We start from the raw sequence: 24,611 nt of genomic DNA, 5'->3' as shown, positions 1-24,611 counted from the left end.
TATATATATATATATATATATATATATATATATATATATATATATATTCAGTATTGGAGATTGGAGTTCAGCTAAGCAATCTAGCTCTATTTTGGTAGGGGATATCAAGTAGGGTGAAGAGAAGATTAAACAGACAAGGGTTTAAAGGGGAAATTTCTGTGGAGAGCCTAGGCTTGAAGGGGTGACTCAGAGTCTAAGTCCTCATTAGCTTGGCTTGAAGGGGTGACTCAGAGTCTAAGTCCTCATTAGCTTTCAATTCTAAATCCTCACTTATCTCACTGATTCTTGCTTATTAGCAACAATATCAAATTAAGGTGATAAAAAACAGTTTAATTTGCTAAGAGAGTAGATCCTAAAAGTTCTCATCACGAGGAAAAATTTTCTATTTCTCTTTTTTGTATCTATATGATATGGATGTTAACTAAACTTACTGTGGCAATCATTTCACAATATATATATGTCCAGTCATTATGCTGTACACTTTAAATTTATACAATGCTGTATGTCAATTATATCTCAATAAAACTGAAAAAATTAATTTATTCATGCCTATAGGAAAAATATTGTGATCACAGCCATCTTGACCTATACAAACAATAAATGGATGTCTATACTCCAACTCTCCATCCAGGTGTTATTGTTTTCTTGGAACAAAAATTATATATATTTAACAAGAAGTACAAAATCAGAGGGATGACAAACCAACTGTGGTAGACTGAAAGCTGCCCACTAGAATCTGTTTCATCATTCTTTTGCAATAACAGAGTAGTAGCCAGCCATATGGCTGCCCAGTCATATAACATTTCTCAACCTCGTTTGAAAATTGGTGTGGCCATGTGACAATGTTCTAAACAGAATGTGAGAGAAAAAAACGGGTGCTACCTTCAAACCAGAGCATTGAAACAGTAGGCATGTTTTCTCTATACCTTCTTCTACCCTCTTGCTTACTAAAACCTGGACGTGACAGCAACATGGATTCAAACATGCAGATGCCACAAAGAATCCAAGAGACAGTGGAGTTGAGTAGTGGAAGGAACCTGGATTCATAAATAAGCAGGAGCAACTAGGTTTTCCAAAGGCCTGTGATATTAGAGACTTTATATAAGAGAGAAATAAAATTCTGTATTTAAGTCACTGTATCTAATGCTCTCTTTACTACTGTGAATTATCTTTAACACAATTATTATACTATTCTTGCCCAGAGTGGGAATCACAGATTGTTCCATTACCAGTATAGTTCATGAGACATATGCGAATCTCAATAATAATTGTAAAATGAAGAATTACACACTATCTTACCAGCAAGAGTTTTTAGATACGGAGAATGCTCTGAATCATCAAATCCAGTTTTCCCCTGTTAGTCATTTTGATACTGTACTCTGAACACATCTCCCATATAAAATCTCATCCTCTTATTCTTTATTTTTAACATCTTTATTGGAGTATAATTGCTTTACAAGGGTGTGTTTGTTTCTGCTTTATAACAAAGTGAATGAGCTATACATATACATATATCCCCATATCTCCTCCCTTGTGCATCTCCCTCCCACCCTCCCTATCCCACCCCTCTAGGTGGTCACACAGCATGGAGCTGACCTCCCTGTGCTATGCAGCTACTTCCCACCAGCTATTTATTTTACATTTGGTAGTATATATAAGTCCATGCCACTCTCTCACTTCATTTCAGCTTACCCTTCCCCCTCCCCGTATCCTCAACTCCATTCTCTCAAGTCCATTTTCTATGTCTGCGTCTTTATTCCTGTCCTGTCCCTAGGTTCGTCAGAACCACTTTTTTTTGATTCCATATATATGTGTTAGCATACAGTATTTGTTTTCCTCTTTCTGACTTGCTTCACTCTGTATGACACACTCTAGGTCCATCCACCTCACTGCAAATAACTCAATTTCGTTTCTTTTTACGGTGGAGTAATATTCCATTGTATATATCTGCCACATCTTCTTTAACCATTCACCTGTTGATGGACACTCAGGTTGCTTCCATGTCCTGGCTATTGTAAGTACAGCTGCAATGAACATTGTGGTACATGACTCTTTTTGAATTATGGTTTTCTCAGGTATATGCCCAGTAGTGGGACTGCTGGGTTGTATGGTAGTTCTATTTTTAGATTTTTAAGGAACTTCCATAATGTTCTCCATAGTGGCTGTATCAATTTACATTCCCACCAACAGTGCAAGAGGGTTCCCTTTTCTCCACACCCTCTCCAGCATTTATTGTTTCTAGATTTTTTGATGATGGCCATTCTGACCGGTGTGACATGATATCTCATTGTAGTTTTGATTTGCATTTCTCTAATGATTAATGATGTTGAGCATTCTTTCATGTGTTTGTTGGCAATCTGTATATCTTCTTTGGAGAAATGTCTATTTAGGTCTTCTGCCCATTTTTGGATTGGGTTGTTTGTTTTTTTGATATTGAGCTGCATGAGCTGATTGTAAATTTTGGAGATTAATCATTTGTCAGTGGCTTCATTTGCAAATATTTTCTCCCATTCTGAGGGTTGTCTTTTCGTCTTGTTTATGGTTTTCTTTGCTGTGCAAAAGCTTTTAAGTTTCATTAGGTCTCTGTTGTTTATTTTTGTTTTTATTTCCATTTCTCTAGGAGGTGGGTCAAAAAAGATCTTGCGGTGATTTATGTCATAGTGTTCTGCCTATGTTTTCCTCTAAGTGTTTTATAGTGTCTGGCCTTACATTTAGGTCTTTAATCCATTTTGAGTTTATTTTTGTGTATGGCGTTAGGGAGTGTTCTAATTTCATTCTTTTACATGTAGTTGTCCCGTTTTCCCAGCACCACTTATTGAAGAGGCTGTCTTCTCTCCATTGTATATTCTTGCCTACTTTATCAAAGATAAGGTGACCATATATCTGTGTGGGTTTATCTCTGGGCTTTCTATCCTGTTCCATTGATCTATCGTTCTGTTTTTGTGCCAGTACCATACTGTCTTGATTACTGTAGCTTTTTTAGTATAGTCTGAAGTCAGGGAGCCTGATTTCTCCAGCTCTGTTTTTCTTTCTCAAGACTGCTTTGGCTATTTGGGGTCTTTGGTGTTGTCATACACATTGTGAATTTTTTTGTTCTAGTTCTGTGAAAAATGCCATTGGTAGTTTGATACGGATTGCATTGATTGCTTTGGGTAGTATAGTCATTTTCACAATGTTGACTCTTCCAATCTGAGAACATGGTATATCTCTCCATCTGTTTGTATCATCTTTAATTTCTTTCATCAGTGTCTTATAGTTTTCTGCATGCAGGTCTTTTGTCTCTTTAGGTAGATTTATTCCTAAGTATTTTATTCTTTTTGTTGCAATGGTAAATGGGAGTGTTTCCTTAATTTCTCTTTTAGATTTTTTATCATTAGTGTATAGGAATGCAAGAGATTTTTGTGCATTAATTTTGTATCCTGCTACTTTACTGAATTCATTGATTAGCTGTAGTAGTTTTCTGGTAGAGTCTTTAGGATGCTCTATGTATAGTATCATATCTACAAACAGTGACAGCTTTACTTCTTCTTTTCCAGTTTGGATTCCTTTTATTTCTTTTTCTTCTATGATTGCTGTGGCTAAAACTTCCAAAACTATGTTGAATAACAGTGGGGAGAGTGGGCAACCTTGTCTTGTTCCTGATCTTAGTGGAGATGGTTTCAGTTTTCACCATTGAGAACGATGTTGGCTGTGGATTTGTCATATATGGCCTTTATTATGTTGAGGTAAGTTCCCTCTATGTCTACTTTCTGGAGAGTTTTTATCATTAATGGGTGTTGAATTTTGTCGGAAGCTTTTACTGCATCTATTGAGATGGTCATATGGTTTTTCTCCTTCAATTTGTTCATATGTTTTATCATATAGATTGATTTGCATATATTGAAGAATCCTTGCATTCCTGGGACAAACCCAACTTGATCATGGTGTATGATCCTTTTAATGTGCTGTTGGATTCTGTTTGCTAGTATTTTGTTGAGGATATTTGCATGTATGTTCATCAGTGATATTGGCCTGTAGTTTTCTTTCTTTGTGACGTATTTGTCTGGTTTTGGTATCAGGGTGATGGTGGCCTCACAGAATGAGTTTGGGAGTGTTCCTCCCTCTGCTATATTTTGGAAGAGTTTGAGAAGGTGAGGTGTTAGCTCTTCTCTACATGTTTGATAGAATTGGCCTGTGAAGCCATCTGGTCCTGGGCTTTTGTTTGTTGGAAGATTTTTAATCACAGTGTCAATTTCAGTGCTTGTGATTGGTCTGTTTACATTTTCTATTTCTTCCTGCTTCAGTCTCAGAAGGTTGTGCTTTTCTAATAATTTGTCCATTTTCCCAGGTTGTCCATTTTATTGGCATATAGTTGCTTGTAGTAATCTCTCATGATCCTTTGTATTTCTGCAGTGTCAGTTGTTACTTCTCCTTTTTCAAGACTATTGATTTGCGTCTTCTCCCTTTCTTCCTTGATGAGTCTGGCTAACAGTTTATCAATTTTGTTTATCTTCTCAAAGAACCAGCTTTTAGTTTTATTGATCTTTGCTATCGTTTCCTTCTTTTCTTTTTCATTTATTTCTGATCTGATCCTTATGATTTCTTTTCTTCTGGTAACTTTGGGGTTCTTTTGTTCTTCTTTCTCTAATTGCTTTAGGTGAAAGGTTAGGTTGTTTATTTGAGATGTTTTTTGTTTCTTGAGGTAGGATTGCATTGCTATAAACTTCCCTCTTAGAACTGCTTTTGCTGCATCCCATAGGTTTTGGGTTGTTGTGTTTTCATTGTCATTTGTTTCTAGGTATTTTTTTGATTTCCTCTTTGACTTCTTCAGTGATCTCGTGGTTGTTTAATAGTGTATTGTTTAGCCTCCATGTGTTTGTAATTTTTGCAGAATTTTTCCCTGTAATTGATATCTAATCTCATAGTGTTGTGGTCAGAAAAGATACTTGTTACGATATCAATTTTCTGAAATTTACCAAGACTTGGTTTGTGACTCAAGAGACGATCTATCCTGGAGAATGTTCCATGAGCACTTGAGAAGAAAGTGTATTCTGTTGTTTTTTGATGGAATGTCCTATAAATATCAATTAACTCCATCTTGTTTAATGTATCATGTAAAGCTTGTGTTTCCTTATTTATTTTCATTTTGGATGATCTGTCCATTGGTGAAAGTGGGGTGTTAAAGTCCCCTACTGTGATTGTGTTACTGTCGATTTCTCCTTTTATGGCTGTTAGCATTTGCCTTCTGTACTGAGGTGCTCCTATGTTGGGTGCATAAATATTTACAATTGTTCTATCTTCTTCTTGGTTTGATCCCTTGACTATTATGTAGTGTCCTTCTTTCTCTCCAGTAACAGTCTTTATTTTAAAGTTTATTTTGTCTGATATGAGAATTGCTATTCCAGCTTTCTTTTGATTTCCATTTGCATGGAATATCTTTTTCCATCCCCTCACTTTCAGTCTACATGTGTCCCTAGGTCTGAAGTGGGTCTCTTGTAGACAGCGTATATATGGGTCTTGTTTTTGTATCCATTCAGCCAGTGTATATCTTTTGGTTGGAGCACTTAATCCATTTACATTTAAGGTAGTTATTGATAGGTATGTTCCTATTCCCATTTTCTTAATTGTTTTGGGTTTGTTATTGTAGGTCTTTTCCTTCTCTTGTGTTTCCTGCCTAGAGAAGTTCCTTTAGCATTTTTTGTAAAGCTGGTTTGGTGGTGCTGAATTCTCTTAGCTTTTGCTTGTCTGTAAAGGTTTTAATTTCTCCATCCAATCTGAATGAGATCCTTGCTGGGTAGAGTAATCTTGGTTGTAGGTTTTTCCCTTTCATCACTTTAACATGTTCTGACACTCCCTTCTGGCTTGCAGAGTTTCTGCTGAAAGATCAGCTGTTAACCTTATGGGGATTCCTTTGTATGTTATTTGTTGTTTTTCCCTTGCTGCTTTTAATATTTTTTCTTTGTATTTAATTTTTGGTAGTTTGATTAATATGTGTCTTGGCGTGTTTCTCCTTGGATTTATCCTGTATGGGACTCTCTGTGCTTCCTGGAATTGATTGACTATTTCCTTTCCTGTATTAGGGAATTTTTCAACTATAATCTCTTCAAATATTTTCTCCGTCCCTTTCTTTTTCTCTTCTTCTGGGCCCCCTATAATTCGAATGTTGGTGTGTTTAATGTTGTCCCAGAGGTCTCTGAAACTGTCCTCAATTCTTTTCATTCTTTTTTCTTTATTCTGCTCTGTGGTAGTGATTTCAACTATTTTATCTTCCAGGTCACTTATCCGTTCTTCTGACTCAGTTATTCTGCTATTGATTCCTTCTAGAGAAATTTTAATTTCATTTATTGTGTTGTTCATCATTGTCTGTTTCCTCTTTAATTCTTCTAGGTCCTTGTTAAACGTTTTTTGTGTTTTCTCCATTCTATTTCCAAGATTTTGGAATCACTGTTACTATCATTACTCAATTCTTTTTCAGGTAGACTGCCTATTTCCTGTTCATTTGTTTGGTCTGGTGGGTTTTTACCTTGCTCCTTCATCTGCTGTGTGTTTCTCTGTCTTTTCAATTTGCTTAACTTACTGTGTTTGGTGTCTCCTTTTCACAGGCTGCAGGTTCGTTGTTTTTGGTGTCTGCCCCCAGTGGCTAAGGTTGGTTCAGTGGGTTGTGTAGGCTTCCTGGTGGAGGGGACTGGTGCTTATGTTCTGGTGAATGAGGCTGGATCTTGTCTTTCTGGTGGGCAGGACCCTGTCTGGTGGTGTGTTTTCGGGTGTCTGTGACATTATGATTTTAGGCAGCCTCTCTGCTAATGGGTGGGGTTGTGTTCCTGTGTTGCTAGTTGTTTGGCATAGGGTGTCCAGCACTGTAGCTTGCTGGTCGTTGAGTGGAGCTGGGTCTTGGTATTGAGATGGAGATCTCTGGGAGAGCTTATGCCATTTGATATTACATGGAGCTGGGAGGTCTCTGGTGGACCAACGTCCTGAACTCGGCTCTCCCACCTCAGAGGCACAGGACTGACACCCTGCCGGAGCACCGAGACCCTGTCAGCCAAATGGCTCAGAAGAAAAGGGAGGAAAAAAGAAAGAAAGAAAGAAAAAAATAAAATTAAATTAAAATAAAAAATTTTAAAAACTATTAAAAATTAAAAGAAATTAAAAAGTAATAAAAAAAAGAAAGAAAGAAGAGAGCAACCAAACCAAAAAACAAATCCACCAATGATAACAAGTGCTAAAAACTATAGTGTAAAAAAAAAAAAAACCAGACAGAACCCTAGGACAAATGGAAAAGCAAAGCTATACAGTCAAAATCACACAAAGAAGCATACACATACACACTTGCAAGGGAATTTTTGCAAGGGAAAAAGGAAAATAATATATATCTTTTGGGAAGTCTGAGGTCTTCTGGCAGCGTTCAGTAGGTGTTCTGTAGGAGTTGTTCCACATGTAGATGTACTTCTGATGTATTTGTGGGGAGGAAGGTGATCTCCACGTCTTACTCCTCCATGATCTTGAAGGCCTCTTCCCACTCTTATTCTTTTTTTTTCTTTTTTTTTTTGTGGTATGTGGGCCTCTCACTTTTGTGGCCTCTCCCTTTGCAGAGCACAGGTTCCAGACGTGCATGCTCAGCAGCCATGGCTCACGGGCCCAGCCGCTCCATGGCATGTGGGATCTTCCCGGAGCGGGGCACAAACCCATGTCCCCTGCATCGGCAGGCGGACTCTCAACCACTGCGCAACTAGGGAAGCCCCCTCCTCTTATTCTTAAGTTGCATTTTATTCTCACACATTTGGCTTTACTTTATTTGTAAGTTATTAAGTCCTGGATTCCTAGGCTTGGTTTTAGCAGTGGCTTCACTTCTCACTTTACTTAACACTTAAATTTATATAAAATGTCTAACATAAATAGAACTTAACTTCTAACCCCCTGCTGTATTGGACAATATTTAGATCACCAGCACCAATATTCATTGTAAAAAATTTGCTCCTGCAATAAAAAGCTTCTCTACACCTTTCCTGAGCCCATATATTCAATGAACAGTACATAAATGGAGAGTCATCAGTCTAGAAAGAACTGTACATGCAAGCTGGCATTCTCTTTGCCACTCAAAAAAATGCCTCACGAAAGTCCAGTTTATTCCCAAATAAAATGACATGTTCATATCCTCTTCCTCCATTCCTGCTTAGCATCTTCTTTTGTGCCATTTAAAAATGTATGTATGCTTCATCAAATAGTTTGAGTCTTTTATTTTGAAAATTAATCTGATCATATTGCTAGTGAGACATTTTTCTGAACCTCAGAAGCAGACACCCTATGTGCTATTCATTTTGCTAATCATTTTAATAGACTAATAGCAGCCAAAATAAATAATGTTTTAAAAATAGAAACACAATGCATAGACAGTAAACTTTTAAATATTTGATTCCACTGTCTTTACTTTCCAATTGCAGTCTATGTTCCATTGAATTCCTCTCAGTAGAACTTTTAAAAACCCTTCTGAAATAGAGCAAAATACTCATATTCTTGTCCCCCACAAATTTGATTAGTTAATATTGGTATTTTCTTTGTGCTTAGTATTTGGATAATGAAAATAAGATACAGGCTCTTATTTTCAGGGACTTTCAAAATTACTAGGGGCAGAAGCATCTGAGTGTTGGGGGAACAGAAACGGAAAATAGCAATTACTTTGGAGTAGGTAAGGGGAGTTTTATGTAATAGACGATAACCTGAGATGAAACAAAACGAAAGTGTCTATTGCCTAGATAGGCAAAGCACAAAATAATAAAGAGACTAGATGCAGAGACGAACTTTATATTTGGTAGGCATTAAAGACAAGGTGAAAATCTGAGGAAAGCATGAATTAAGGAAACTGCACAGATACAACTTTTATTGGAAATAAATGGCCATGTTGTAGGTGGCACTGAGAGAAGAGCTATTGGTCATGTATTATATAACATGGAGTAATTGACACAGGGAACTATATTCAATATCCTGTGATAAACTATAATAGACAAGAATATGAAAAAGTATATATGTATAACAATCACTGTGTTATATAGCATAAATTAACACAATGTTGTAATCAACTATACTTCAATAAAATAAATTTTAAAAAATAAAATCATCTGGACTGCAAAAAAGTTAATATTTAATATTAATAGCTTTACTTCATAAAGCTAATGGTAAAGAGAAATGCAGTGTCTCAGGTAATGAAATCTATCAGTGGTATTTAAGATGAACTAGAAACAAGAATGGAATCTGCAAATCCAAGCATAAGAAAATACAGACTTGCTCTAGGTGATGATACTAGGAGTTAAGATGAGAGGATATCTAAATAGTATTCTTTTAAAAAGAAAAAAAAGGAATTGCAGAGTAATGAGTAGGAGAAGATAGCTAAGAGGGAAGAAACAAGAAACAGCAGAATCTGACAAAGTTTGGAATGTTGAAGATTCCTGATTTGGGCAATGATAATGCCAATTCCTCACATACTAAGTAAGGATGAATAAAGTAGAATATTCTGTGGGAATTGTCTAATATGTAGGTAAGTGTGGTACTAAAGCCCAGTTATAATATAGCAACTAGTGGTGCCAATATGGAACTCCTAAGAATACAAATAAAAAGCTTAAGTGTTCAGAATCTTTTGAATTAATTACTACGGGAACAAATATCCAGAAGCCAGTAAACAACATCCATAGCCAGTGGCATCTCAGTGGGGGGAAAAGGCTCAATGGAAAAGGAAGTGAGCAAATTAGGTACAAGTCAAGAATAGAAAAAAACTATATGGTTAGACAAGATAAAATAATAGGAACAAGAAATTCACAGGAGAGGAAACCCAAATGGATAACAGATATTAAAAAGGGGAAAAAATCCCACAATACCACTTTACATCCATTAGATTGGCCACAAAATAAGAAATCTGGGTAATGCCAAGTACTGGCATAGATGTGGTGAAATGGGCACACTTGTGTACAGCATGTATACTCCAATGATCAAGCAATACCATTCCTATATAAATATCTCCAAGGAGTAATCTCACAGGCTCATAAGGTGATCTGCATAAGAAATTCTTCATTTATTGAGGTATAATTTCTATACAGTAAAATGCAGATGTTAAATGTAGAACTCATGAGTTTTTTCATATTATACCCCATGTAACCACCACCTAGATGAAAATATAAAATATTTTAATTATCCCAGGAAGTTTCCTTGTGGTCCTTCCCAGTCAATTACTGACCTCCAGAGGTGACCACCATTCTGACCATGATGATACCTTTGCAAGAAGAGTAATTTTTTATTCTAATATAGTTCAATTTACTATCAAATGAGGTGGAAAATATTATTTTTTGGTTTTGTTGTTCTCCAAAGGAACTTGTACGATACTGGTATTATTTCTTTAAACGACAGGAAGAATTTACCAATGGAGAGAGGTTTTAAATTCTAGGTTAAACTTCTTTAATAGATAAAAAGACTACTAAAATTTTTCTCTTTCTGTTTGTGACATTTCTTATAACTTGTGTTTTTCTAGGATTGTGTCCATTTCGTCTCAGTTATCAAATTTGTTAGCATAAAGTTCATCATAATATCTTCTTAATATCCAGTGATACAATCCCCCCTGGTCACCAGAACCAGGTGCTCCAGGGGTATCCTGTGTGGGCTGCATGTACTCACCTGTTGTGGTTGGGCCATGATTGCTGTGAGCATGCTGGAGGGTGGAATGGCCCCCTGGAGCAGGACCCACTTGGGGGGGGGCACTGGTGCCAGCTGAGGCTGCCCACTGGGTGGAGTGGGGTGGGTCCTTAGAGGAACATTGGGTGCATGGTGTTAGTGAGGCTAATGGAGAGTGGGAGAGTGACAGAAATGGTACCTGCCAGCACCAGGCCAGCTAGGTGGAAGGAGAGTAAAAAAAAAATGCACTAGCACTTCTGTCCCTAGAGAAAGTTCCACTAGATCCCTGCCCCTCTGGCACATGCTCTAAAATTAGTCAGTGAATCTCATTCTCGTATAACCCAGGCACTTTCAAGCTGCTACCTCTGCAATGGGACTCAGAGAGAGTAAGTCTGTATGTGAGCCCTTCAAGAGTGGAGTCTTAGTTTCTGACAGCCGTCCAGCTTTCCCAGATGTAAGCCCCACTGGTTTTCAAAACCAGATGTTGGGGGACTTGTCTTCCTAGTGCAGGTATCCTGGGCTGGAGAGTGCAACGTGGGGCTTGGACCCCTCACTTTTCAAGGGGGACCTCTGCAGTTATGATACCTTCTTGCTTGTGGGTCATCATACTGGGTGTGTGGGTTCTGAATAGACTGTGTCTCTGCCCCTACTACATATCTCAATGTGGCCTTTTCTTTATATCCTTAGTTGTAGAAAATCTGTTCTGCTAGTCTTCATGTCATTCTCGGAGATAGTTAGTTGTTCTCTGTGTAGCTGTAATTTAAGTGTGTTTGTGGGAGGAGATGAGCTCAGGATTCTCCTACTCTACCATCTTGATATAAAGCAATAAATTCCTATCTGGGTGGTACTTCAGCTTCATCCCACAAGTTCTGATGTGTCATATCTTTTTTTTTTTTTTTTTTTTTTTTTGCGGTACGCGGGCCTCTCACTGTTGTGGCCTCTCCCATTGCGGAGCACAGGCTCTGGACGCACAGGCTCAGCGGCCATGGCTCACGGGCCCAGCCGCTCCGTGGCATGTGGGATCTTCCCGGACCGGGGCACGAACCCGTGTCCCCTGCATCGGCAGGCGGACTCTCAACCACTGCACCACCAGGGAAGCCCTGATGTGTCATATCTTCATTATCATTCTGCTCAAAATATTTTCTAATTCCACTGTGGTTTTTTCTTTGACTTATGAGCTATGTGTATATATGCTGCTTACTTTCTAAACATTTGGATGTTCTAATTGTCTCTCTGTTCAGAGTTTTGATTTATTTCAACAGTAACTAGAGAACATATAATGTATGATTTCAATCCTTTGAAATTTGTTGCAATTAGCTTTATGTCCCAAAATAGGGTCTATTTTGGTCAGTGTGCCACATGCACTTGAAAAGAACGTGTAATCTACAGTTGTGGGATGGAGTGACCTATGTACGTCAGTTAGGTCATACTGGTTTATTGTGTTCAAATCCTCTACATCTTTACAGACTCTTTTGTCTGTAAACAGATAAAAATCAATTACTGAGATAGGCATATCAAAATCTCCAACTATGATTGTGTATTTATCTTTCCTTTTAGTATAATCCATATTTTCTGTATATATTTTGAGGCTATGTTATTAAGTGCATACAAAGTTATATTTTTGTAATCCTGTTGAATTGAAATTTTATCAATTTCAGAGAAAGAGGGCACATTACTGAAGATACAACAGACATTAAAATGATAATACAGGAATATTATGAAACAACTGAATGTCAAATATTGACAACTTAGATAAAATGCACAAACTCCTTGAAAGAAAAATTATCAAAACAAGAAGAAATAGAAAATGTGAACATTCCTATATCTATTAAAGAAACTGAATTTGAAATTAAAGATAATCCCACAAAGAAAACTTCAGACCCAGATGAGTTCACTGGTAAATTTTATCATATATTTAAGGAAAAATTATAAAATTTAAAGCAATCTTATACAAAATCACCGAACAGAGGAGTGAACTTTGAAAAATCCTAGCAAATATAGCAATTTTACACAAACTCTTCCAGAAGACAGAGCAGGCATGGAATTTCAACTCATTTTATGAGGTTAGCATTAACATGATACTGAAATCAAAGATGAAAAAAATCCCCCCAAACTAAAGATTAATATCTCTCAGAAACATAAGAGATAAAAACCCTTACCAAATACTAGCAAATTGAATCAAGAAATACATGAAAGAAGATAATACATCATGATCAAGTAAGGTTTATCCTGGGAATGCAAGGTCAGTTTAACATCTGAAAATCAGTGAAATTCATCACATTACCAGAATAAAATGTTCATATCAATAAATGCAGAAAAAGCATTTTGAAAATCTCATATCCATTCATGTTAAAAACTCTTCAAACTAGGAATAAAAATAAATTGCCACAAATTAATTAAGGAAAACCACAGCTAATATTCTTAATGCTGAAAGACTGAAAGACTTTGCCTTCAGATTGGGAACAAGATAAAATAAAAATAAAGGGCATGCAGACTAAAAAGGAAATGATAAAAAGACATGACAATGGATACAGAAAATTTTAAGGAATTTACAAAAAGACTCACTAGAATTAATGAGTGAATTTATTAGCAAGGTCTCAGAATACAGGGTAAATGTACAAGGATCAACTGTAAGAGTTCCACTTCTAGTATGGAGAAGTAACCTCCTAAACAAAAATTCTTCTACAGACAGTAACTGTAAGCTCTAGAGAAACAAAACAAAACAGGTATTGGTAGAGTGAATAAAAGCAAGCAGATTTTGGAGAGAAGTCAGAAGTTAGAGGAAGTCTGAACAGAGATCTGAGTTGCTATCCACCTTAGGTGAGACAGCATCTCCGATTTGAGTATAACCTGGTTAATTGCCTACTGTGAAAAAACGCAGAACAGTGTAACAGAATATAGTGTTACTACAACATAACACTGATAATGTTCAAGATACAATCCAAAATTACTCAATATATGATGACCTAGAAAAATGTTCTTTTGGTCACTCTCCAGTGTCTTCAGTAGTTTTTAAAATATATTTTCCAGAATTAACAGTTTGGGGGCCTCCCTGGTGGCACAGTGGTTGAGAGTCCGCCTGCCGATGCAGGAGACACGGGTTCGTGCCCCGGTCTGGGAAGATCCCACATGCCGCGGAGCGGCTAGGCCTGTGAGCCATGGCTGCTGAGCCTGTGCGTCCGGAGCCTGTGCTCCGCAATGGGAGAGGCCACAACAGTGAGAGGCCCACGTACCGAAAAAAAAAAAGAGATGGATAGAATTAACAGTTTTGATCTGTTAGATGGGTTGGTCCAATGGAAACAATTCAGTCCTACTATGGCTTGTGTTAATTTTTGTATATAGTGTGAGGTTTGGGTCAAGGTTTTTTCCATTTGATACTAATATCCATTTGTTCAAGTGCAATTTGTTCAAAAGATGTTCCTTTCTCCCACTGAATTGTATTTGCACCTTTCTCAAAACTCAGTTGTCCATATACATGTGGGTCTATTTTTGGACTCTCTTTTGTTCCATTTATATATCTGTTTGTCCTTACACCAATACTACACTGTCTGAATTATTGTAGCTTTATAGTAAATCTGAACATTAGGTAGTGTAAATCTTTCATACTTTTTCTTCTTTCTCAAGACTGTGTTGGCTATTCTAGGTCCTTTGTATATCCATATAAACTTTAAAATCTCCTTGTCAGTTTTAATCCCCTATAATTACAAATAATTGATTGAAAAAGTAGAATATAATTCCATAAAGCAACAGATCTCAACAACACACAACCAACTTTAAATCTATATATAGATTATATATATATATATATATATATATACAGTATTAGTACACAACACCCATCAACAGCTAAATATATTCTTTTCTCAGACCACAACAGAATTAAATTAGACAACATAAAGGAAATAGACAAATTCCTTAAAAAATACAACTTACTATGTCTGACAAAAGATGAAACAGAAAATCTGAATAGCCTTATGTCTATTAAAGAAATTGAATTTGTTATTAAAGCTTTCTCGTCAAGAAAATTCCAAGCCCGATGGTTTCACTGGTGAATTCCATGAAACAGTAAAAAAGTAACAATCTTACACAAACTATTTCAGATAATAGAGAAGGGAAAACTTCACAACTCATTTTTTTTGTGGCCAGCATAACCCTAATACTGAAACCTGACAAAGATATTGCAAAAGAAGAGAAAACTACAAACCAATATCACTCATGAAAAATGCCAATATTTTTTAAAAAATCAGTAAATAGAATCCAACAATGCATTGATATAATAAGGTTAATAAATCAAAATCAACTAGTATTTATCTCAAAAATGCAAGGTCAATTTAACATTTGAAAATCAATAAATAAATTCACATATTAACAAAATAAAAGTGATCATATGATCACTCTAATAAGATGAAGAAAAAAGCACTTGACAAAATACAATATGTAACCATGATAAGAGAAAACCTCTTCAATAAGCTAGGATTAGAAAGAACTTACATAACCTGATAAAGGGCAGCTTCAAAAAACCTACAGCTAACATCATACTTCATGGTACGAACTTTCTGCCCCAAATATCAGAACAAGGCAAGCATGCCCATGCTCAACACTTCTATTCAACATCAAACTAAAGGTCTTAGACTGAAATAAGGAAAGGAAAAGAAATAAAAATCATGAGATTGGAAAGGAAGAAGTAAAAGTGCCCTTAAAGTGATGATGATTACTTACATGAAAAACCCCAAGGAACCTACAAGAAAACTAATAGGTGGATTTAGAAATGCCTCAGGATACAAAGTCAACATACAAAAATAAATCACTAGCAATTTATACTAGCAATGAACCACCTGAAAATAAAAAAAACACAATGCCATTTATAATAGTATCAAAAAACATTAAATACTTAGGGATAAATTTAATGGAGGATACATAAAACTTCTAAACAGAAAGCTATAAAACATTGCTGAAAGAAATCAAAGATCTAAATAGATGTAGGAAGTTGCCATATTCATGGATTCAAAGGCTCAATATTATTAAGATGTCAGTTCTCCTAAAATTGATCTACAGAATTAATACCAAAATCCCAGCAAGCTTTTTCAAAAAAATTACAAACTGATTATAAAATTTATATGGAAATGCAAATGACCTAGAAGAGCTAAAGTAATTTTTTTAAAAAGCCAAGCTGGAGAACTTACCCTACCTGACTTCAAGACTCATTATAAAAGCTACAGTAATTAAGTATGGGTCTGGCAAAAGGACAGTGTATTAACTATATTTTCTTATTTTCTGTATTCTTGATGCTCTGGCATCCGATGCCTTGCTGATCCTGGAGAGACTGCCCCTCCCAGGCCTAGTTATTTCCTAGAGGCAGTAAATGACTTCCCTTTAACGTACCTTTCATATGCAAAACAACCAATCCAGAGCCCATATCCACCAATTATCTCCTTCATCACGATCTCACAGGTTGAGCCACTAGCCCCATGCCCAAATCACCTCAGGGCTGGGTACCAGGCAACTCCCTACACCCCAGAGCCAGCTGAAATTACTCAAACTAGCTAATTCTAAACCTCCCCAGCCTGATTACTCTGGCTCACCCATTATTTCCATGAAAATCACAATAAAGTCTCTTGCCCATGCTTCCTCCTCACAAATTCTACCTCGTGATTGACCCTGGTGCTCCCTGGTGTGACCCTACGTGGTGTGGCATGCCTCCTCCTCTTGAGAACTGTGAGTTACAAACTATTTTCAATGGCAGTTGTCTCTGGATCTGTTGACCTCACCATACATAAATAATAATAAAACCTTCATTTTAAAACAGAAAGACATATAGATCAATTGAACAGAATAGAGAATCCAGAAATAGGTTCACATATATGAAATCAATTGATCTTAATAAATGTGCCTAGGAAATTCAGTGGGAAAAAAGTCTCTTCAGCAAATGGTTCTAGAACAACTGAATGTCGTATTGAAAAAAATGAACATCAATCCTTACATTAAACACACAAAATGGATCATAGACCTAAACTGAAAAAGCTAAAATAATAAAACTTATAGAAGAAAATATGAGAAAATTTTTGTGACCTTGTAGTAGGCAAAGATTTCTTAAACAGATCACAAAAAATACTAAAAGTTTGAAAAAGATGATAAATTAGACTCCATCAAAATTAAAATATTTGCCTTTTGATAGGCAACAGTAAGAAAATAAAATTGCAAGGCACAAACGGACTCACAGACTTAGAGAATGAACTTATGGTTACCAGTGGGGGGCAGGGTGGAGGGAAGGGATAGTTAGGGAGTTTGGGATTGACATGTATATGCTGCTATATTTAAAAAGGATAACCAACAGGGACCTACTGTATAGCACAGGGAACTCTGCTCAATGTTATGTGGCAGCCTAGATGGGAGGGGAGGCTGGGGGAGAATGGATACATGTATATGTATGGCTGAGTCACTTTGCTGTGCACCTGAAACTATCACAGCATTGTTAATCGGCTATACTCCAATATAAAATAAAAGTTAAAAAAATATTTAAAAAAATTGCAAGGCACAGATTGGAACAAAATATCAGTGATACATATATCTGGCTTAGGAGTTGTATAGAGCAAATATAAACAACTCTTAAAACTCAATAAAAAGAAGACAAACAACCCAATAAAAAATGGGAAAGATATTTGAATAGACAACTCACAAAAATGTACAAATGGTCAATAAGCACATGAAAAGATACTTATCATTACTCATCAGAGGAATGCAACTTAAACTCATACATCCACTACAATAGCAAAGATTAAAGAGACTGACGATAGCAAGTGTTGGTGAGGATTTGGAACAACAGAAATTCTCATGTATTGCTGTTAGGAATGTAAAATAATACAGCCGCTTTGGAAGACAGTTTGGCAATTATAAGAAACATAAGCAAACATTGATTATATTATACCAGCAACTCCACTCCTAGGTGAGTTACGCAAGAGAAATGTAAACATATGTTCACACAAAGACATATCAGAATGTTCACTGCAGCTTTATTCATAATAACCAAACAATGACCACTTGTCATCAACAGGTATAGAGATAAACAAATTACAGTATAGTCATACCACGGAATAGTATTCACTATTTAAAAGGAACAAATTAGTGATACACTCAATAACATGAATGAATTGCAAAATCATTATGCTGAACAAATAAAGTCAGACGCCAAAGGGTATATACAGTATGATTCCATTTATATGAAACCCTAATAAAGACAAATCTAATCTATAATAACAAAGAGCATGCCAATGGTTGCCTGGGGCCGAAGTGGTGTTGAGTATTAACTTCAAGGGGCATGAAGGTGCATTCTGTGTGATGGAATGTAATATGTCATGATTGGGGTGGTGGTTATATCAGTGTGTACCTTTGTCAAAACTTAGGAAACTGTACTCTTAAAATGGATACATTTTATGGTATGTAAATTATACCTTAATAAAGCTGATTTTAAAAGAAAAAATGCTAGGTGACAGTGATCATAAAGTCAGAAGATGGGAGAGAGGCGTGAGATAGGGAAGGTAGAGAGAAGTGAGGAATCTAAAGGCAATACCTACAAAGAGAAAAGAAGGTGAGGCTGGTTGTAGATGACAGTTTATTGGTATCTTAGAGTGAGAAGGTGAAAATGAGATGGGGAAGAAGGTGAAAGGGCACCAGGGAGAACAGGAGTGAGGCAACCAACTGATCTTCAAAGATGGTAAATCCATTAAAACCTGAATGTATATGATAAGGATCTAAGACCCTGGGAGTGGGGTTTCGGTACTAAAGCATAAAAATGTGATGGAAGGAGAGAATATCCAAGAAAACCAGATCCATACTGAGGAAGCCTGTCGTATGATCGAGACTATACATATTGCAGCAATTCTCCTGGAGGAAAGCCAAGCCAAGAAGACAGTTGATAACAGTAAGGGAAATAAAGGGAGAGAGCAATTTGGTACCAGAGAGGCCAATGTTATCTATTTTCAAGAAGTCTCTAAAGTTTGGAACCTTCAGTGGGAAGCACCCACATAGCACAGGGAGATCAGTTTGGTGCTTTGTGACCACCTAGAGGGGTGGGAAGGGAGGGTGGGAGGGAGGGAGACGCAAGAGGGAAGAGATATGGGAACATGTGTTATGTATAACTGATTCACTTTGTTGTAGAGCAGAAACTAACACACCATTGTAAAGCAATTATACTCCAATAAAGATGTTAAAAAAAAAAGGGTAGCAATCATAGCCTTTTACAAGTATCAGCCTCAAGTATTTCCATGTCTCCCTTCTGCCCGGATCACACTCGCTCACCTGAGCAGCTCTGATGTGGGGTTTCCTCCTCCAACGTCCAAGGCTCCTCTCCTTGCTCCAACTTGAAGATGACCTCTGGCTTGGGAATTTCACACCCTGTTAACAGGAAATGATAGAAAATGGGGTCCAGCTAATTGCTTTCCATTTGTTCTTTGGAAAAGTGACCACATTTCATTGGGAAAAGAGTAATAAGCGCAAAGGTGCAAAGGGACTGAAGAATCTCAGACCAATCAAGGATGACACCATCACACACTTCAGATGCCCCAGAGCACTCAGCAGCTGAGGATGGAAGCAGCCTCTCTGAGGTTCTGTGTTAGTTCCCCTAGGGCTGCTCTAACAAAGTACTGAAAACTGGGTGGCTTAAAACAATAGGAAGGTATTGTCTCATATTTCTGGAGGCTAGAAATCTCAAATCAAGCTGTTAGCAGGGTCATGTTCTCTCTGGCAGATATAGGGGAGAATCCTTCCTTGCATCTTCTAGCACTTGTGCTTGCCAAAAATCTTTAGCATTCCTTGGCTTGTAAACGCATTTTACTCCAGTCCCATGGCTGTCTTCTCCCTGTGCGTCTCTTCTCATTGTCTTCCCTCTATGTGTGCCTATTTCAGTGCCCAAATTTCCCTTTTTTGTAAGGATACCACTCAATTAGGGCCCACACCAATGACCTCATCTTAACTTGATCCCCTCTGTAAAGATTACTACTTGCAAATAAGGGCACATTCTGAGGTACTGGGGGTTAAGATTTTAACATATTTTTTTGAGGGGACACAATTCAACCCGTAAGAGCCGGCCCTCTGATGCCCCAAAATTCATGTCCTTCCCATGTGCAAAATACACTAACCCCATCCCAGTATCCCCCAAAGTCTTAATCATCCCAGCATCAACTCTTACGCCTAAAATCTCATCTAAACATCAACTCAAAGTCTCAAATCACATCATCTAAATCATCCAAATCTTACAGGTGAGACTTGAGTATGAGTCATTCTGGGACAACATTCCTCTCCATGCAAACCTGTGGAAACAGATGAGTTATCTGCTTCCAAAATACAGTGGTGGGACAGGCAGAGGATAGATGATACTCCCATTCCAAAAGGGAGAAATTAGAATTTAAAAAGGGATGGGAGGTCTCAAGCAAGTCTGAAACCTAGCAGGGCAAATTCCATTAGATTTTAAGGCTTCACAATAATTCTCATTGGTACAACACTCTGTCCTCCAAGCCCACGAGGGGTGGTAGCCCCACCCACTCAGCCCCGGGCCAGGAGTGGCACCACTTACTATTACCACTAGTGACCCATTAGCAAAAATTTTGCTTCCTGTACCGGCAACCTTATGCTCTGCTGTTCTACACGTTTTAGTTCCAAAGGGAGGAACACTTCCACCGAGAGACACAACAATGATTCCCTTGAACTGGAAGTTAAGTCTGCCACCTGGACATCTTGGTCTTTTCATGTCTCTGAATCGACAGGCAAAGAAGGGAGTTACTGTGCTGGCTGTGGTGGTTGATCTTGACCACCAAGGGGAAATTGGACTGCTGTATCATGATGGAGGTAAAGAAGAGTATGTCTAGAATACAGGAGACCCCATAAGGCATACTATCATGCCCTGTGATTAAAGTCAATGGAAAACTACAACAATTCAACTCAGGCAGCACTACTGATGGGCCAGACCCTTCAGGAATAAAGTTTTGGGTCATCCCACTTGGTAAAAAACCACAACCAGCTGAGGTGCTTGCTGAGAGCAAAGGGAACAAAAAACGGGGTAGTGGAAAAAGGAATTCTGCTTCAGGACTGCGACATAAGAAATCTGCCTGGTTTGCAGTCTGTGGCCTGCCCTGTGGATTTCAGACTCAAAAGTTCGACATCAACTCACCTGAATTTCCAGCCTGCTGGCCTGCCCTTCAGACTTGCCAGTCCCCACAACTGGGTGAGCTGGTTCCTTAAAATATATCTCTCCCCCCTACTCTGTATTTATGTACACACGTGCGCGTGCACGTATGTGTATACTCTCTATATGTATATACCTGTATCCTATTGGTTCTATTTCTCTGCAGAACCATAATAGAGAGTGGCTCTAGAGGAACAGAATCTCAAGGATGAGTTTTCTGAATTAGTTATGGGATTTCTAGAATTGATTCCTTATTCTGATTAGATTCAAAAGCACTAATGACTCTATTTCAGTAGTAAGGAGGGCACTAATAGTCCCTGGTGTAACATGGCAATAGAGATATGCAAAATGTCAACACTGGATACTCCTAATCAAATGCTTGTAAGAAGTGAGGTTCTGGATAACCTTGTATTTGATACCTTGGAAATTTTTGTCAAACTTCCAAGTAGAATAAGATTGCCTGGTTACTCCTAATTGCGCTGGATGAAGTGGGGAAAGAAAAGGATGAGCTCAGGGATTTGATTTTCCAGATCATGCATTGCATAAGTGACCTGAAAATTTCTCTGTCTGTCCTGAAAGTAACCCTTAGCTCCTAAAGCTGCAGAGCTGAGATGGCTGAAAACCAAACCCAGAGTCTCATCCTGTGAGTGGCTAAATTACAACACAAATTGAATTCCCAACTTCACAGAGTGTCTGCTGTTAAAGGAGAGCATTGATGAGGAAGGAACGGGATCCTGAAAACTGGAATGGAGACATATGAGGACACTGAACTTCTAAATTCAGATGAGTCTTTGCCAGTAGAAGCAGCCCTTTTACCCTCAACTGAGAAGTTTAACCCTCCTCTGCCAGAGGAGCCTGCAGTGGGCTCCCCTGAGGGACTTGCCTTGTAAGGTACTGCTGGTTCCCCTCAGGACCTATGTCTACCACCCTTCTTTGCTTCCAGACCTATAACTAGACTTAAGTCTCATCAAGGCCCAAGGGTGAGGTACAGAGTGTGACCCATGAGGAGGTGTGAGATACTCCAAAAGAACTGCATGATTTGTCCAATCTATACGGACAGAAATCTGGGGAATATGTGTGGAAATGGATATTAAGAGTGTGGGATAATGGAAAGAACATAAAGTTGGATCAGGCCAAAATTATTGATATGTGTACACTAAGCAGATTCTGAATGTAATGTTGCCACTTGAGGGGTTAGGAAGGGCTGAAACAGTGTGTTTGGCTGGTTGGTTGAAACATGGACCAAAACATGGCCCACACTAAATGTAGCTGAAATGCCAGGACTACTTTGGTGTACTACAGAGGAAGGCATCCAAAGGCTTAGGGAGATTGGAATGTTAGAGTGGATTTATCGTGGAAGGTCTGCTCACTCACACTGGGAGGGTCCAGAGACACACCCGTCATGATGACTGTGACTAATAAATTTGTGAAGGGGCCCCGGGTAATCTGTGATTGCTCTTTGCTGCAAGCTCCTTGCTGTAGGTCAGAAATTTCAGTGGGAACTTCTGCCAGTGAACTGGGAAACCTAAATGCAATGGGAGTAATTGGATCCTGGGGTGGCAGGGGCCAAACAGAGGCATTGAGTTGTCAAATGCAAGGTGGATGCGGTTACCACAGGGTCAAAGCAGTAATCAGAAAAGTCCGATTCACACATAAGAGTAGACATTTTTATAATACTGTTTTAATTCATTCTCCTACTCATTAGACTTCAGACATCTTTCAAAACAAACCTTTATCTTAGTGTTCCATTATTTAAGAGATAACCTTCTTTCAAGGCAGCAGAGTTAGGACAGTCTAAGAAAAGCAGGACAAAAACAGTATATGAACATTTAGCAAAGAACAGTTTTCAGATATTTATGAAACTATGCTACATACTCATATATTTATGTGTTATATGTCTATACCTCTCTATCCTTCTAACACTATATGAGAATAGGGGAATAGCATTAAATATAACACCTGTTACAGAGTGGCTCATCTGCTCACAGACAGACATATCAACAAATTAAGAGCAAGGAAAGGGGAAATGAAAGAATACTGAGTATTCATTATGTACCAGACACTGCCCTAGGCACTTTAGATAAATTCATTCATTTCATCTTGAAAATAACTCTCCTCTTAGTCCCTTTAGATAAGGAAACTGAGGCTCAGAGAGGTAAAATTCCAAAATCACATAGCTAGTAAGAGGCTTAGTTATTCACTCAACAAGTGGCCGGGTAAAGATTTAAACTTCTTTCTCATATACCATACTACTGTCAAATAGGAAAAAATGCATACATGTCTTTAATATACATTAGAAATAAAACAAACTTTCTGTGCTGCCCAAAAAAACAAACAAACAAACAAAAAGTCCAATTCACAGAGATCTATGGGGTTGGCTAGTTGATCCTGACATCCCTAGAAAAGAAACAGGTGGGCAATCTACTAAATTCTTACTTGACCTGTATAAGGAGAAGAGTCCTAGGTCAAGTGAACAGAAGTCTAACTTGAAACATCAAAACACAGAGTCCTGGCTCCTCAATCAATTCTCAGACTTGAGCCAGTTTATATACCCGGAATGAACACTTTTGAATGAAGGGGAGGCTGGGTCCCTGAAGGAAGGAACCCATGACACTGCCAAAAATTTATACTACTAACCTTTCTCCCAACCTTCCCTAAAGGGACCTATAGCCCTTTACAGGGTACCTGTGCGTTGGGGAAAAAAACAATGAGGCTTGCCAGATATCACTGGACCCTAGCACTGAACTGACACTAATTCCAAAAGACCCAAAACATCACTGTGGCCCACCAGACAGCGTAGGGGCTTATAAAAGTGAAGTGATCAATGGAGTTTTCGCTCAGGTCCATCACACACAGTGGGCTCAGTGGATCCCCAAAGCCATCTTGCGGTTATTTCTCTGGTCCAGGAATGCATAACTGGAATACACATACTCAGCAACAGGCAGTATCCCCATATTGGTTTCCTGACCTATGGAGTGAGGCGTTTTATGGTGGGAAATGCCAAGTGGAAGCCACTAGAACTGCCTCTACCTCAGAAAATGGTAAACCAAAAGCAGTACCGCATTCTTGAAGGACTGCAGAGATTACTGCCACCATCAAGGACCTGAAGGATGCAGGGTGGTGGTTGCACTACATCCCTATTCACCGTGCCTATTTGGCCTGTGCAGAAGACAGTGGATTATCATAAACTCAACCTGCTAGTGACTCCAACAGCAGCTGCTGTACCAGATATGGTTTTGTTGCTTGAGCAAATGAACGCACTCCTTGATACCGGGTATGTAGCTATTTATCTGGCAAATGCTTTTTTAAAAAACAATACCTGTTAGTCAAGACCAGCAGAAGCAGTTTTCTCTCCGTTAGCAAGGCCAGCTATACACCTTCACTGTCCTACCTCAGAGGCAGATCAACTCTCCAGTCCTATGTCATAATTTAGTCTGCAGGGATCTTGATCAACTTTCCCTTCCACAGGACATCACATCGGTCCATTACATGGATGATACTATGCTCATTAGACCTAGTGAGCAAGGAGGAGCAACTACTCTAGACTTATGGATAAGACATTTGTGTGGCAGAAGGTGGGAAATAAATCTGACAAAAATTTAGGGGCCTTCTATCGCAGTGAAATTTCTAGGGGTCCAGTGGTGTGGGGCATGTTGAGATATCCCTTCTAAGGTCTTGAAGAGTAAGTTTTTGTGTCTGGCTTTTCCATAAACAAAAGGAGGGGCAACACCTGCCTCCCAGTGCTGCTCGTAAGGGGCCCAAGTCCTTATGATGGAGGCCCAGCCTGTGGATGGTATGA

General features: G+C 38.2%; 1 protein-coding gene across 2 annotated transcripts in view; it reads right to left on the bottom strand.

Annotated features, from left to right (window-relative positions):
* The window catches only part of ZNF81 (zinc finger protein 81), a 65,148-nt gene that overhangs the window by 3,645 nt on the left and 36,892 nt on the right, over positions 1 to 24,611 (bottom strand). The window contains exons 2-3 of one of the 2 annotated variants that reach the window (XM_027091382.1): positions 22,543 to 22,606; positions 18,931 to 19,026 (exon numbers count right to left, since the gene is read on the bottom strand). Coding sequence is in view for 1 of the 2 variants with exons in the window: in XM_027091381.1 (XP_026947182.1) it covers positions 18,931 to 19,026 (96 nt within the window). In the remaining variant the exon portion in view is untranslated. The remainder of the gene's footprint in view (positions 1 to 18,930; positions 19,027 to 22,542; positions 22,607 to 24,611) is intronic. The other variant, XM_027091381.1, reaches the window with a different exon arrangement.

This window comes from Aethalodelphis obliquidens, unplaced genomic scaffold, assembly GCF_003676395.1.
Source record: "Aethalodelphis obliquidens isolate GAN/ISIS:26980383/991018 unplaced genomic scaffold, ASM367639v1 scaffold71, whole genome shotgun sequence".
Classification (NCBI taxonomy): domain Eukaryota; kingdom Metazoa; phylum Chordata; class Mammalia; order Artiodactyla; family Delphinidae; genus Aethalodelphis; species Aethalodelphis obliquidens.
This window is presented reverse-complemented; position numbering and strand designations above follow the sequence as displayed.